The sequence below is a fragment of the Propithecus coquereli genome, unplaced genomic scaffold (genome assembly GCF_000956105.1).
Source record: "Propithecus coquereli isolate 6110/MARCELLA unplaced genomic scaffold, Pcoq_1.0 Scaffold144, whole genome shotgun sequence".
Classification (NCBI taxonomy): Eukaryota; Metazoa; Chordata; class Mammalia; order Primates; family Indriidae; genus Propithecus; species Propithecus coquereli.
Genome location: NW_012138747.1, coordinates 1140539 through 1156618, shown reverse-complemented (window position 1 = coordinate 1156618; position 16080 = coordinate 1140539). Strand labels below are relative to the sequence as shown.

Below are 16080 nucleotides of genomic sequence, written 5' to 3'. Positions count from 1 at the left end.
GAACATTCCCTCAGGGAAGATACTTTTCTTTTTTATTGGCTATAATCCCCTGCCTGGCTGATCTGAGTAGCAGGGGTTGGAGCACTACTGTGCCACTCTGGTGAGGATGCACACAGCACTGCTGAAAGAGGCCAAAAATGGGCCTATACACACAAAGTGTGGATACACTGCATGATTCAGCAACATCTGTGGCTTTGCCTTTAGGTACATTAGAGGGCAGGGAGTTAGAAGCTAACTCACTCAGAAAGACAGCCATAAGGAACATAAGCAAACAGTGCCATGGAGTGTCTGAATATTCTTACTTGAGATTTTCTCCCCAGGGTCTAGCCAATTGAAGACTCTAGTTAATTTCCTCTCAATTCTTTAGCAGCAAAACAATCTCGATTTTAGTAGACAGAGCACAACGGGGATTTAGTAGTCTAGGGAGTTGCTGAGTTCTCTGGAGAATGTGTCTGTAACATAGATGTGGGAAAATTGATTTGAGCCACAATGCTGAAGCTTACAAGGCAATAAAACTGTGGATTTTATGCACAACATATATACTGATTAGTTGAAAATAAAGTTATTAATGTGATGCAGAAAATTATGCAATAATCACTATGGGAATTGGGATAAATGTTGATAAGTTTGATATATGAGACAAAAGAGTAAAAGCTGCCACATCCATGATATTTTCTGCCCTGTTTTCTTATATCAGAATTGGAGATCATTAAATGTATTGCTCAAGTTGTTCAACGTTTATTCAATTCAAAGTTTTATTAATCTGATTAAAGTTTGTGTTTTGAATAACCCAAATTCAGCTATTATGTGAAATATAAGTAATTCCCACAGTAATCAAATATGACTGCTTATTTTAACCTGCATTTAACTACAGCATAGTTTATCTAAATTCACATGCAAACCACATAACATAATGCAAAGGTATTCAACTTAAACTCTCAACATCATCATTTATCAACATCATCAGGATTAAAAATTATTTAGTACAAAAACTTGAATATATCAAAGAGGAAAAACTAACATGCCATTTGGACCATAAGCTTACATAGCCCATAGTGTGATGAATGCATCTCTTTCCCAGTAAACTTGAGGTTGGTTAGGAAAAAGCTAGCATCTGGTTGCCATCCTCATTGTAGCAGAATTCATATTTAGATAGGGAATTTGCTGAAGAGGCCACTGAAGGGGGCTTACCAATGCCTGTGTTGGGGGAACATCACCTGGACTCCACTGACCAAGGTACTATTTATTATGCACCTATGATACCACCTGCTATATAAGACTCAAATATCAAAGAAAGTATGTCTATTTGGCCCTGTTTCTTGAGGAGTTTAAAACAATTCAGTCTGTTTGGTTTGAAAAAACTGTGTGTATGGAAACTGCAGAGAGAACAATGCAAGAGAAACAGAGAGACAGAGTAGAGTCATTCAAGGAGCGTTAGGAAAAGTGAGAGAAGCCTTAGTTCTGGCCTACATGAGGAGGAAAGCATCTGAATGACAGAGAAAGAAGAGGTGCATGAGATAGGATGCAGATTCAGAAAAAAAGCTGAAGCAGAAGTAAGCACAGCATGCACTGAGAACGCTGAAGCCATGCCAGCCTGAATGAGGGTGAGGGCCTCTGGTGGTAGGAGAACAGGTAGAAAGAGACTGTTGGGCAGTGAGGGTGAAATCAGGTAAAACTGAATCCCATATTGAAGCCCAGGGAACTTAAAGGACTTTCCCTGGCACATTACTAAAATGCGGCAGAGATGTGACTCAACTTTAAATGCTATATTTAATACTACCCTATTAACTCTTTCCAGGTTTAATGGAAGTCATCTGTCTGGGTTTTACATGGCAACAGTAAAGTGGTATTGATTCTGGACTTTGAACCACCCTTCCACAGTTGTAGGGTTAACTTTCCTGGGAGTTGTCCAGTAATATTATCTGAAATGGCCTAGACATACTCTAGCCAGCTGACTTCGAAACAATCAGTTGGTACTTATGGTGAAATCTTTTTATTTATTTCTCTTTCACTCTTTCTTGATTTTAATAGATGAGATGCTATTGCTATGGTGTGTTTAATTTTTTAAAATACAAAACAGTACATAAATGTGTCGTATAGCACAAATAATCCCATAGGAACATTCTACAGCTGTCATGCAACTTGCCCTCCCCCAAATCTAATGGAAGGAAACTACAATTGCACCACTATCATGCTATAAGCTAATGCCAACCTGGTCAAGTTGTCTATGGGTTGCCATGACAACCCCCCTCTAAGATAAAAATGAAACTGGTATTCGCAATACATATTTACCTAGAGTTTATTTTGTCTTCTAGGCTCTTCAATGGCCAACAAGGAATTATTATTCAAAATTTTAGCACAAGATCCATTCTCACTGTTACCAATGTGACACAGGAGCACTTCGGCAACTATACTTGTGTGGCTGCCAACAAGCTAGGCACGACCAATGCGAGCCTGCCTCTTAACCGTAAGTAACACAGTGCTGCCCAGATGCTTCCAGGGGCCTCTTGGATCCTATACATCAGTAGAGATAAAACCTAAGAATGGAGAACTCAGCCTGATGTGAAACATTTCTCACACAGAGGAAACTTTGTTCCCAAATAATATGGGTGTTCGAGAATTTTGTAATTCCTGTAGAAGCCTACATCTGTATAGAAAAGTATCTTAGAGCTAAGGAAAGGAAAAAAAATACATAAATAAAAGGGCTAACTGAAAAATGTCTTTTGACTAAAGACAATTGGTTTGGTGGGATTTTGCTTCTCCTTTTTTTTTTTTTAATGAGTTATGTTATCTTGAAGCACAGGTTAATATGGCTGGAATTTACTCTTGGTTGATTTTCTTCAGACATTTGTCTTGGAATAGCCAGAGTTTCACATGCCTTAAATAAAATGAAACAGTAAATAAATGATCATGGACAAAATATTTTATCTATATAGATAATATTTTTACTCAAAACTGTATTTTGAAATACAACTTAAGGTTTTACTCAAATAAATACTACAATTCTAATGTATCTTCGTTTGTAAGGACTAGAAATGAATAAAGAAGAGCAAACATAAGGATCAGTTAAAGGGAGGGAAACCTACACTAATGTTTCCTCTTGTAGTTAATTGTAGTACTTTTTAGAAGCCAAGTAACCATCAAATTGATATAGCCATAAAATATGCCTAATTTTGAAATCAAGTGTTTCCCAAAATGTTCAAAGATGACTGTAGAGAGTGCACTGTCTTTTCAGTTCCACAAAGCTATATGAATTATCCTTATCTTGTAATATTTTTATATTAACCTGACATGTGTATATTTATGTCATCATCCTGTGATAGAAACTATCCCTGAGAAATGCAAATATTGCATAGTGCGTCACAGACATGTTCATCAGTTCCATTTTGCAGAAAAAGGAATGGATATATGATGTTCTTACTACTCAAAAACGTACTGTAATAAGTTTCATAATTTATGAGTTTTCACTTACCATAATTTAAGAACCTCTGACATTAAGTAAAATATATCACATATTTTACTATTCCAGCTTAATATTCCTTAATATTTCTTTGTGCTAAACTTTGAAAGAAAAACATGGGTTGCCATGCAATGACCGTAGCATAATATGACTGCTCAAGTTTCTTCCATGAGGATGATTTATTTAGTGTAATTATGAATAATGTAAACCATGGAAAATATTATGGAACAGTGTGAATTCCAACTTAATGTAAATATTGATACTTCTCTGGTATATTATTAATATTTTAAATGGTTTAAATATTCAAAAGCCTGAAAGAATAAATGAATTAACAAAGCAAAGTAAAGAAAAATTTAAGGCTTAATAACATAGTTACTTTTTGTTATTTAAATTTCTAAATTATATTCTGACTTTCAAAACTAGAGCATTAATGAATGTGACAAATTAGGAACAAATATCACTTGGTGAAATATTTGTTTTACTCTGGCAACCTTGATGTAATCATCTGGAAATAATATGTACTACTGAAAGTTTTCTAAACACGGAATCTTCAGAATTATTTTCATGATCCCTCTCTGCCACTGAGTCCCTGTATGTTGAGGTGCTACTAAATATTAGTACAATTTGATTTATTTGTTAATAAAGACAAAATTTGCAAATTTTGTCTGTAATTAATAACACAGCCCTGAGAGTTTGAAGAAATGACCACACATGCAGAACTCTTGTATGAGCTCATCTGAAGCTTTTATTGCATTAAGATTTCTATTTTGTACTATAATTATTTTTATGCATTTTCATCTCTCCACCAAATTATAAGTTCTTTAAGAAGACAGGATCAATGTCTGATTAGTTATTTCGTCTCCCATATCACCAAGCACAGTGCTATTTGGTAGGCAATTAGTAAATCTTCAGTGAATAAATAAACATTAAGTAAGTGAATGAATGGATTAATGAACAAATGAGTGAATGAACTATGTTTTAGCTATATAATGTGTACTAGTAACCGCTAGAGCTATAAGGCAATATCACTGTAATTACTAATAACACTTCTTGTTAGCTCATTCTGGACCAGATTCTATGCTAATTTCTTGTATGAATTTGTTCATTTAATTCTCCATAATCCAACAAGTTAGATTATATAATCCCCATCTTACTGATAAGAAAACTTGGAAAGAGAATATAAATGTGGCCAAAGTCAAATGGTTTGCAAGTGACACAGCAAAGATTTGAACCCTGACAGTGTGGCTTGAAAGCCCAAGCTTTCAACTACCGCACTTCACTGCCTCTCACTGCGAACATAAAATCATCAGTAGAGTGAGAGATAAGCTGTATCATTTGCAACATATTCTTTGAAAGATAAATCTCTACATATAGCTTAAATATTCCCTCTTGTGGGTTTTATCAACTTCTGTTTGATAATTAAGATGATGTTCTTCAATATATGAAAGCTCTCTTTAAAACTAAATGTTTAGGTGTAAACAACAAACCAGATATCAAATTTGAATATATAAAAGGTGAATGGGGTTGATGTTTATCTAAAAATGTACTATGCAAAAATGAGACTTAAGGACATGTAAATATACATTTAATTATAATAGGATTTTTAAATCTCCTTGGTATAGTGCAATTATCCAGCACCGGCATTGTGAATCTGCAAACTATATATGAGAAAAGGCAGTTTTCTTAAAGTTTATAAGATGCTAGCTAGAGAGAGGGCAATATGTCCCTCAAGAAGAACTCCTGTTGCATCTTCACAAAGTCATGACCCCTCTCTGCCATTGAGTTCCTGGATGTTGAGGTGCTACTAAATATTGGTATAATTTTATTCATTTGTTAATAAAGACAAAATTTGCAAATTTTGTCTGTAATTAATAGCATAGCCCTGAGAGTTTGAAGAGATGACCATACACGCAGAACTCTTGTATGAGCTCATCTGAAGCTCTTATTGCACTAAGATTTCTATTTTGTACTATAATTATTTTTATGTATTTTCATCTCTCCACCAAATTATAAGTTCTTTAAGAAGACAGGTGGAACAATGTTCAACCTTTGAAAATTATCCAAGACTATAAGTCAGTCTTAAGTAAATACAATATTGGCTTTTAACCTGCTAAAGAATTTTTTTAATCTGCTGCTGGAGATCAGCCCTTTCATTGGTAAGAGAATATGTAAAGCTAACGTACCCATCTCCTCATTTTAGGAGAAATGAGGTAGCCCCCAAAGGGTCTGCCACCTGCATACATGGTGATATTTGGTGCATGTTTTAAATAAGAAAATTTTTATGCTTTCATGATTTGTATCCCATAATAGTCAATAAGCTCAAAAACAAGAGGGTTGGAAATAGGGTTATCTGGCATAATGCTGATAAACAGCAAACACTGAAACTGTTTGATAATAACATTCCAACAGACTTCTAGCCACTGCGAATAGGTTTCTCATACACACTATTTAGGATAAACCCTGAGACTATTATAATCTACTTCTTGTTTGCAATAATTCATATTTTTCAGATCACCAAAAATATAAAAGACAAACTGTAGTTTAGAGCTTTGCCATAACTAAGTCTATCAAACCGAGGAAGTATAGCACTTTGAGGTGTGTGAGTGTGTGTGAGTGTGTGCATGTGTGAATATGTGAGTATGTGTCTTTCACAGAATGGGAGTCAAGATGGTCTTGGTTTGAATCCAGTTTTACCAAGTAGCAGTTTTGTGTGACATCGTGTAAGTTACCTAAATTCCAAATCTTCAGTTAACTCCTTTATAAAATGAGGGCAATAATAGCTCCTACCTCACAGGGTAGGAACTGAATGATGCACGTAACACACTTATCACTCAGCCTGGAACAAAGTAAGCATTCAATAAATGTAAGCCATTGTTACAGCATTACACCCTCCAAGAGCACTCAATTCAATTAATTTTAAAGAGCAGTATATAGATGACTGACTTTATTTGATGACTGGCTGCTCAGTACTTTACTGAGGGTGTATGTGGTAAACAGTCCCTAATGAGGCAGGGAGAGGGCATGCAGACTTAAAACAAGGTCCCAAATCTAGCTCATAGTTTAACCTCCTTCCTTGCTCAGTGCATTAACAAGATTTTGTGACACTAGTTTCAGAGACATTTAGGAGATTCATAGAGTAAAGGCAGAAACAATATAGTAGTTCTATTTTGAGATAATTTATTCAATAGCAACATTCATTTGTGAAATGTATATATTGATTTCCTACTCTGTGCAAAGCACTGTGTTAGATGTTGGAAAAAGAAGGGTTATTAGAACTGGAATCCCATCCTCAGAGTTCTCAGGTGAGTGAGAGGAGAGGAACAAGAGAATGTGCAACTGTAATGCAGTATAGTCAAGGGTACCATACTGGGCAGAGAAGACACTGTTAATTCAGTCTCTAGGGGCATGAAGGGACTTCCATCTAGAGTAGCTAATAGCACTCTTTGAACTACAACTAAGGTACAACTCAAAACCCCATTTTAGCCATCACTGTTTCATTGTCAGAGGCAGAAATTTGCAGGTGTTCATTCAACAACAATCATGACCACAAGGTAGAGTGGCACAAATGTGAGAATGATCAACTCAGTCTCAAAGGCTCAGAGTAAGCTGTAGAGGAGATGCCCTCTGAGCTAAGGGTGATTGAATTGAGCCTGGAGGTGTGAGCATGATGATGGAAGAGAAAAAGAGAGAGAGAGAAGCATTGTGGTATGAAATAGCTTATGTAAACACATGGCGGTGGCTGGGTACAGCAGCTCATGCCTGTAACCCCAGCACTTCAGAAGGCTGAGCTGGGAGAATTGCTTGAGGCCAGGAATTCAAGACCAGCCTGGTCAACATAGTGAGACCCTATCTCTACAAAAAAGATAAGAAAAATTAGCTGGGCTTATAGTCCCAGCTACCTGGGAGGCTGAGGCAGGAGGATTACTTAAGCCCAGGAATTAGAGGCTGCAGTGAGCTATGATCACACCACTGCACTCCAGCCTGGGAAACAGAGTGAGACTTTGTCTCCAAAAAAAAAAAAAAAAAAAGACACGGCAATATGAAACAATCTGATACCTTTGAAAACACTATCATTTTTAGTACCGTTAGAGTAAAAGGTAAAAGAGTATTGAGAGATGACATTAGACAAGGTGACAAGGATTAGGACAAGAAGGGTTGGAAATAAGTTTGGCCTTTATCCTGGTTTGGGAGAGCCATTGAAGGATTTTAACAAAGGAATGATATAAATAGATTTGGTTCCCAAAAGACTTTTTCTTAAGCAATTTTGAGGGGCTAAACCCAGATACTAAACTTTCGATAATAAAAGCAAAGAAAACGTAATTGTACAAAAATGAGTAGCAGAGATGAGAGCACTGAGGGATAATTGGGAGATAGGAGTTAATGACCAAATCTGGAGAAAATAGAAAGGGAGTTGCAAGAATGTAGATAACCCCCAATGTCCAGTTTGGGTGATGTTAACTAGAATAAGAACTTAAGAGAAGGATTAGGGCTTTTAGATTTGGGAAGGAGGTAAAGATTAGAAGTAGAGAATAAGTTCAGCTTTAGACATTTCTCACTTGAGGCAATGACCAGTAGGTAGCTAGGCAGAAAGTCCAGAATGGAGATATAGATTTGAAAGTTATCAGAATGGAGGTGATAGTGTTAGCAATGAGAGTAAATCAGATTTCTCATAAAGGCCATGTAGAGTAAAAAGATGACCAAGGACAGAAATCCAAGTAAAATCAGATGCAAGAGTGAGCAGAGGAAGAGAAGCACACTGCAGAAGTAAGCAGATGCAGTGTGGATGGCTGCCAGAGGAGGATCAGGGCCAGGGAGTGCAACGGAAGGTTTAAAAGAAGACCATTTCAAGAAAACCATTTCAAGAAGAATATCCAATGATACATTAGGTCAGAGAGAGTCAGAAAATCGACCACTATCTCTGACAATTATGCAGTTATTGGTGATCCTTGGCAGAATAGTTACTATGAACAACTGGAAGTAGAAGCCAAATTTCTGTAGATTAAGGTTATATAAATAGATGAGGATGTAGAGACATGGGTAACAAACTACTCTTTCTGGAGGTTAGGCTATGAAAGGAAGAAGGCAGGGTTGATGCTATGCTTTGATGCTCTAGTAGCTGGTCTGATTGGGCTTCTTCTCCAATTAATAGGCCCGGTGGCTGTGTGTACATCAGCAAGTCCCTGACCTGCCAAGACACAGTGCCCTAGCCTTTGGTGAACTACACTTGCCATGCTTTCTCTTTTGTCTGCAAATCTTGCTTCTTTCTCACATCTCTTTTGGATCCTGGAGAAATAAGCAAGGGCTGTGATTTAACATGAAAGCACCTTAAAACCCTTTCTCTTCCATGTCCTGTAAGCTTTGGCTGTAATTGTAAAAGGAACTGTAATTTTAAGTGGAGATTTTAGTAATTTCATCAATAGAATTACTTTAAATTACTTCAGGTAAAGAATATACTTTCTCAAGTAAGGAGAAAGCAAAATTTATGATAGAAACACTACAGGAAAGCTAGTATACAATGAAGATCCCTTATCCTCTAGATTATCAGTCCCAAAATTCCTAAAATGTGTCTTCATTTTAAAAAATAGAAAAATGAAAGTGAAGAGAGAGTGAGAAAGAGAGAATACTCTGTGGATCACTGTAGATCATTCCTCGGAAAAATGCCTTAACAAAATCAATAATAGATGACACTGTGCCAATTATTCATAGTCAAATTCCTTATTAAGTAAAAAGTTTTTAATTCAGAATTATTTGTTATTATATTTTTATTTTTCACCTGTGTTTTGTTTTTACTTCCTGAACATGAGCAACTGAGTAGATGTTTCTTCTAAGTCTGTTCCTTAAAGAATGTGAAGTGAATGGTCCCATCCTGCCATCTATGGGTCCAATTCATCAAATGTACACACCATCATTTAAGCATGAATTCAGTAACCAGTAAAACATAGTCATTTCTATAAGTAAAACATGCTGCATATGCTTTGTTTCTTGCTTTTTCTAAAGAACAGATATTCATTATAGGACACGTATTTAAAGACTCACCATCTAAAGGAGGGAGAATTAATTAGAAGGGAAAAAGCTGCATAAGTAAAGTGCTTAAAATGCACACAGCTTCAGTTTAAGACAACCTTCTCTTGAAGCCTAATACATGAAAATATTTGGGACAAATATAGTCTTAATATTGACAAAGTGTTTTCGCTTATAACCCCAAATAGGTAATATTTCTAAAATGTGTAGATGCCGAAGTATGGTGTCAAATCCTTTGCTGGAAGATAAGGTCCTAATGATGCTATTGGGACACCTCTTCTTCTTTTCTTGTGCATGTGTGTGTGTGTGTGTGTGTGTGTGTGTGTGCATTTATTCAAAGTAACAAAGCATTTGTCTCAGAAATATTGCACATAAAACACTCAAAGGACCCATCAAAACTGCCTTTTCTCTGCCGTAGAAACCCTGTGGAGACAATAATGAAGTTCCAATTTTACATGCTTTATACAATCAGTGCTATTTAACTTTCTGGAATGTCTCCTCTCATGTTAAAGAACATTTCTTCCCAGTCTGATTTGATAGACAACTCCTCTTTTGAGGAAAATAAATAAATAAATAAGTAGCTTGTATCCAAAAGGGAAGTGGAAGAGGTTACTGCAGAAAGCAAATATGTGGGTAATGTAACAGTTTTTCCCTGTTAAATTCCAGTGATGCAAGAAACTTTTTGATTGATTTGTTGAATGTGGAACCAGCTGTGCCCTTGCAAGGAATATTTCAGCTCTCTGCTTGCTTCCAACGTCCCCACATGCCAGTAAGCAACTGTATGGGCTCTCTGTTACTTGTGCCTATCATAGTGAACCTTGAGTCCATGTGAAAGGTGATACCACAAACGTGAATGATTCATATTTTAGATGGAAATTTATCTCCCCTCTTGCAACTTAAAAGAGATAGGGTTTTCATTTTAGTTGAAAGAGGCAGTAATAAATTTAGACTCGGTGATAATTGAAGACAGAGTACTGTGTGAGCTAACTTGCTTTATCCTCACAGCTTTGAGATGTTAATGAGAAGGCTCTCTGGATGTTCTAGTATTAAATATTTGACAAAAATTAGGTTTGCAGTTGTAGGTAGATTTTGATACAGTTATACAGGCCTCTACTAAACAGAAATTCACACACGGAATCATCACACAAACAGTGGATGTATACAAATTTGGTGAAATGGAATAGGAGTAAAACAAGAGGAGTTGTTGCCTCCTCAATCTATACCTAAAACCCATGTATATTTTCAAGAGGATGGATACAAAATATGGTCATTTAATGGCATACAGGAGACTTAATACCTAGCAGGTCGAAGCAGTCAGAATGACTGTTAGAGCATATGGTACTCCATGTCACCAAATTGCCACCAAAAACAACCAAACCAAATACTAGCCAGTAGGGCTTTAGTTGCCTTTGTCAACTGAGAGAAATTTAGAGCTAAAGGATGTCTCAGATATTACCTAGTCAATTTTCTTCCATCTTTCTTAAGCAATGGAATCCTTTCTTCCCCTAAATGAAACCATGTGCAAACCCTTAATGTTAACAAAGATAAAATCAGAGTTAGTTTGGTGTGTTGGAAGCAAATCTGGAAAATCCTTTTATTTGCCTATCCATCATATTACACAGTGACCTTGAAGTCTGTCAAAATATCATAGACTTCCAGAGAATTCATTTTGGAAACCTCCAGTCTAGACCAATTCTTTCATTTCATAGGTGAGGGAACTGAAGCCCAGTGAGGATGAGTCAGAGCTCAAAGTCAAAGAGCATAATTAGGGCTAGAATTTAGTTTTTCCTACCCTTGTTCCAACACTCTTCCCACTACACAGGTGGTGCCCCAAAAGCTTTGACTCAAGCAAATCTGAGTTGAAGCTATAATCCTGCATGAAGGATTTTGGACAGTTCTTTCAATCTCAGTATTTGAACCTTAATCATCTCACCTATAAAATAGGGGGAAATAACTTATTTTTATAGGACTGTTGCGAGGATTAAATGTGACATGACAGGCAAAATGGTCAATACAGCGTTAGTCCAAAACTAATATCCATGAAATGTCAGTATTCTTTTCTTTCCTGCATTACGTATAATCCCAACATTGAAAGGTAAACACCAGCCGGGTCAGATCTACATAACCCGAATAGCTGTGTAACTTTATTTCACTAGATATCCAAATTAACAGTACTTGTTCTTTGCTTCATTTATTAATGCACTTATGTATATCATTATGATATTGTCCTTTTTATTAGAACTATTAATTAAATCAGCCATGAACATAAACATTTACTTGTAATGAGTGGGAAAAAAAAAGTGGGCAGGTTGATAGAGAGGGTTGTACAAGATTAATTTCTCTACTGATGTGTTTTCTCCCAGGTTAAGAGGCAATTTGACAGCCATATCTTCAAGCTACTGGTACTGCACATACATACCCATAGCTGACAAAGGGTCAGTGAATGCCAAAGGGAGAAGGCAGCTTTGGTATTTGTTCTTGAAATTGATCAGCCTTGAAATGTAGTGATCTTAGGAGAATTAAGTACCAAAAAGATATAGAAAAATCAAAAAGAGTTTCAAACATAACCATAAAATTTTACTAGGAGCCCTAGCCTAGGAGTCAGATTGGGCTTTAATTGGAGAGGTCCTTAGCACTTAACTGTCTGGCTTCAGTTTACTCATCTATGAAATGAGGAGACTAGAATAACTAATCTCTAAATTATCTTTCAGCTGTCTTGCTTTAAGATCCTAAGAAATCTATGTTTCTTATAAGTAGTATATATATTATATAACATATAATAGTATATAATATATAATAGTATCAATATATAATACATAGGTTGTTACTTTAAAAGTTTGACTTACTCCTTAACAAAGTAGAAGTGCTGCCATTATTTTTCCCTTCTGTACATTTTTGTCATTGACTCAAAATTATTTTTTATTGACAGAAAAAAATTTATTTTAATATGCTTGTCTCTGTGGAGAGTTTCTATAAAACTCAGCTCTAAAGCACTGCTAGCCTAATCATTTTGTCATTTCTGTACAGAATTTTACTCTCCGGAGAAATTCCCTTTATGTTCACAGTTTCAATTCTGTTGGCCAGTAACCTGTGAAAAGGCAGTAGAATAAACCTTCTTGCTTGCTATTTTATTTCACACAGCTCTAACCCTATAACAAATTAGGCCAAAATGTGACCCTGTGGATATGGGGGTTGTGGCTATTTGGGCTTTGTAAAAATGAAAACATGCCAACATTTCTAGCCTAAAGAAAACATACGAACAGACTCTTCCTTCAATTGTGCATTTCCTAGTCCTTTCTCTGACAGAGCCTATTGGAGGTCCAGTGAGAGGTTTCCCTGCCAGTATTTCCATGAAGCATACTTACCCTGCATGCGCTGTTTTCCTTGTAGCTGTGGCTGGATTTGAAATAGCATCTAACAGTTAGAGCACATGATAAGGTGGCAAACTTGGAGCCACTCTCTCACCTCCACTTCTGTGCTGTGATTTCTGTTTCTGAAAAATGGAAATGTGACCCCTAATAAAAGACCCAGAAATATATGTGAACAAAATTATTATTACAAAATGCTGAGTATTATTATTATTAAGCTTCCCATTTCTCCTTAGTCAGTGTGAAACATAATAGAGTATTCCACAAAAAGAAAAAGTAAAGCTAAATGTGCTTTTTTTTTTTTTTTGAGACAGAGTCTTGCTTTGTTGCCCAGGCTAGAATGAATGCCGTGGCGTCAGCCTAGCTCACAGGAACCTCAAACTCCTAGGCTAAGCAAGCCTCTTGCCTCAGCCTCCCGAGTAGCTGGGACTTACAGGCATGCGCCATCATGCCCGGCTGATTTTTTTCTATATATTTTTATTTGTCCAGCTAATTTCTTTCTATTTTTAGTAGAAATGGGGTCTCACTCTTGCTCAGGCTGGTCTTGAACTTCTGACCTTGAGCGATCCACCCACCTCGGCCTCCCAGAGTGCTAGGATTACAGGCATGAGCCACCACACCCGGCCTTTTTTGCCATTTTGATGTTTCAGATAAAGGTAAAAAGATAAAGAATTAACTGTGAGAGCAATGATATTTCAATGGGCCACACTTTCTCTAAAGCACTGTAAATTCAGTTTTAGTATCCATAAAATTGCTAGGGAAGGGACTGAAAATGGCATGTCTTCATTGAATATGTCTATTCAGCATGGACTGGATTTCCTTACTTATAAATGCAATTCAACTGGGATTTCTCTACAGAGACACAAATTAGCTATCTGCCCAGTATATGCTTAAGTGAGATTTGAATAAATCAAGCAAGACTTGCTCACATGGAAATGTTATTTCACTTATGCCATGGTCAGACATTTATAGTAGACTGGATTTTTCCTATTTTAGCTTTTTTTTTTTTTAAAGCAAGCTTTCTCTTTCAACAAATTTAAGTCAAAGAAGCAACTTCAGTTACCTAACTCTAAAATGTGGCTTTAGATAGTTGCATAACCTTCAGTTTCTTTCTTTGATTCAGTCCAATTAGTGCATATGTGGAACTGCCTAATTAGTGAGGCAGATCATAATTCTTGTCAAAGGAACATTGGAGTCACTACTCAGTCCACTTATAAGGAATCACAAGTCTCTAAAATACTTCATAAAACAAGATATAGCAACATATTTTCCTAATACCGTCAGGATAATAGTATATGCTTTAAGAATTAGTGACCATAACTGTAGGGAAATACATATTTTCTCAAAAAATCATAATTCCTTGGGAACACTACAGCTTATGATATGCTTACGAAATTTAGATAATATCTATAATAAAACTGAGTAACATCAACTAAGGAAACACATTTTTAGGAAGACTTGCATAAGCGATAGATGCTCCACAGCTCTGCAGGCTTGACTCTGCTGGAAAAACATGAATTGAAAGAGTTTATTCCTCTGAAGCTAACATAGTGCTTATTGGAGTCCATATTTGACATCCTTTCTTACGCTCATTTTGCTTCATAATGCATAACCCCCTGTATTTCTCCAACATTCCTCCTGCCCGCAGCACCTGAAAGAATGGGCTTCACATGCCAAAATAGTCTTAGACTGCCACATATCACCTTCATGATAATCTTCCATCTATTAGTTTATTTTCCTTGTAGCCATACTTTTTAATTCTTTTCCCTCTTATTCTCATTGTTATAATTTTTTTTTTAAAAAAAAAGGTAACAAGAAGCACTGGTTCATATTATTAGTGACAAGCTCTCATCTTTCTCCTCAACTCCAGTACTTAATCATCATCAAAAGAAATAGATAGATGCTTCTCTAACCAGTAGTATAGATTCAAGACAGAACCAAATAGCTTCTGAATAGGCAAGCTCAAAATTGCTTTTGAAAGCTTCATCACTGAAAACGTAATCAAACTTAGCTTACCCCAAATTGATTTAAGTTGCAGCCTAAGGGCCAACCTTTGACCAGGGCAGCGTTCACACTTGCATCGATTCTGCCTGCAATTGAATTACTCAGGCAATTCTGTGTGCTTTCAGCTTTAGCCCTGAAGTGCAAATGGCCAATTTGGGAAGCAACTCGCTTGCGCTTGAAATTTGCAGGGAGATTTTCTCATATGTTCCTGAGGAAAAAGCCGTCTAACTTTTAAAAAATATTTTGTTAGTCACAGAATTGTGTTGCACAGAGGATATTTTGTATGCTTGTTTTTACATTTGGTTTGATTTGGGAAAACTTTACTTCCCCCAAATGATATCTTCTGATTTTAAAAAGATAAGTTCTAATCTTTAATATGTGTACTAAAATTTAGAGGAAATGAAAATTAATGAGAAAAAAATAAGATGATATAATGTACTGCTATTAAATAAAGGGAATGGTCAGAAACACATTGTATTTTATAGTTCTAGAAGGAGAAGTTCAAAAAAATGTACTGTGATGAAGCAAAAGAATATTCTGTTGGTCTCTACAGAATTGTATTCCATGACAACAACTCCCTCCCTCCCTTTCCAAAATATTTTATAAGATTGGCACAGAGAAACATTACAAGATACTCTTCTAGGGTGTAACAGGCTTTTGTTATGCATTTCTATTTTTCATGATTCCCCCCTTTCCTGTATATCAATTGTATATCATCTACCCTCCTCACAAAATTCTTTCATTTTCACTTAAACCGTACCATCTTTATGTATGTATTTTACATACTTACAATTATAGAATGGATTTAATTTTATACCTGGCAAAAACTTTTCCATATTTGTTTGGTCTTCCTAAATAATATTTTCATGGCTTCACTATTATATATTCAATGATGAATTGATAAATGTTTAACCAAAATAAAGAATCTGTCTAACAAAATTTACAAATAATAAAAAATATGCAATTCTCTTTCTTTTAAATTACATATAGCTAATTGCTTCACACAAATACTTTCACTGATTTTTGCCAAACTCATGTATCCATAACCAACCTATGGTTGCTATTCATGTACATGACACATACATGATGTGACCTATGGTATTGCATTCCAACTATGAGCATTATCTTAACATGAATAGTGGCTGGTGTTTTTGTTTATGGTAATGAGTAAGATAAAAGCAACATGTACAACTTCTTTGCTAAGTCAGAGAATAGTTTTGGAATACT

At 35.9% G+C, this 16080-nt stretch overlaps 1 protein-coding gene across 1 annotated transcript in view; it reads left to right on the top strand.

The window, feature by feature from the left end:
- The window catches only part of NEGR1 (neuronal growth regulator 1), a 1084106-nt gene that overhangs the window by 897971 nt on the left and 170055 nt on the right, over positions 1 to 16080 (top strand). Inside the window, exon 10 of the mRNA XM_012639937.1 lies at positions 2316 to 2467. Coding sequence (XP_012495391.1) covers positions 2316 to 2467 — 152 coding nt within the window. The remainder of the gene's footprint in view (positions 1 to 2315; positions 2468 to 16080) is intronic.